This window comes from Argentina silus (assembly GCF_951799395.1).
Source record: "Argentina silus genome assembly, chromosome: 4".
In the NCBI taxonomy this organism is placed as follows: Eukaryota; Metazoa; Chordata; class Actinopteri; order Argentiniformes; family Argentinidae; genus Argentina; species Argentina silus.
In genome coordinates this window covers 24,033,171-24,033,858 of record NC_139658.1, presented here as the reverse complement: position 1 = coordinate 24,033,858, position 688 = coordinate 24,033,171, and the positions used below count along the sequence as shown (strand labels likewise).

The window sequence follows — 688 nt, the reverse complement described above, 5'->3', positions numbered from 1 at the left end:
TAGAATGCCTGAGGTAAACAGAATAGAGTAGAATGCCTGAGGTAAACAGAATAGAGTAGAATGCCTGAGGTAAACAGAGTAGAGTAGAATGCTGGTGCTCTCCAGGGCTCTGGTCATACATTATAATTCTATGTCCACCCTGGTCCAGACATGGTGTGCTCTCAGGAGTCTGTTAATACACAATACTATGGTACTATGTCCACCTGGGTCTACAGATGGTGGTACTATGTCCACCTGGGTCTACAGATGGTGGTACTATGTCCACCTGGGTCTACAGATGGTGGTACTATGTCCACCTGGGTCTACAGATGGTGGTACTATGTCCACCTGGGTCCAGAGATGGTGGTACTATGTCCACCTGGGTCCAGAGATGGTGGTACTAGTTAGTATAGGTATGTATTGTACAGGTGTGTTAGTGTAGGTGTGTATTGTACAGGTGTGTTAGTGTAGGTGTGTATTGTACAGGTGTGTTAGTGTAGGTGTGTACTGTACAGGTGTGTTAGTGTAGGTGTGTATTGTACAGGTGTGTTCCAGGTGCGGTCTCACCTCAGCAGCCTGGGTCTCCTGGTGAAGCAGCGTCAGACCGGTCAAATCCTCCAGGAACGAGTGGGAGGAGTTAAACACCTGGGACAGGAAGTGGAAGCCCTCCCGCTCGTAGTGATCAAGGACCTGGTGGTCAGTAAACAAA

The 688-nt window shown here is 48.4% G+C and overlaps 1 protein-coding gene across 2 annotated transcripts in view; it reads right to left on the bottom strand.

The window, feature by feature from the left end:
* Positions 1 to 421: 421 nt before the first annotated feature.
* The window catches only part of atg7 (ATG7 autophagy related 7 homolog), a 28,855-nt gene continuing 28,588 nt past the window's right edge, over positions 422 to 688 (bottom strand). For both annotated transcript variants that reach the window (XM_083667841.1, XM_083667842.1), the window contains one exon: positions 422 to 669. In XM_083667841.1, the coding sequence (XP_083523967.1) occupies positions 442 to 669 (228 nt within the window). In that variant the 3' untranslated portion in view covers positions 422 to 441. The remainder of the gene's footprint in view (positions 670 to 688) is intronic.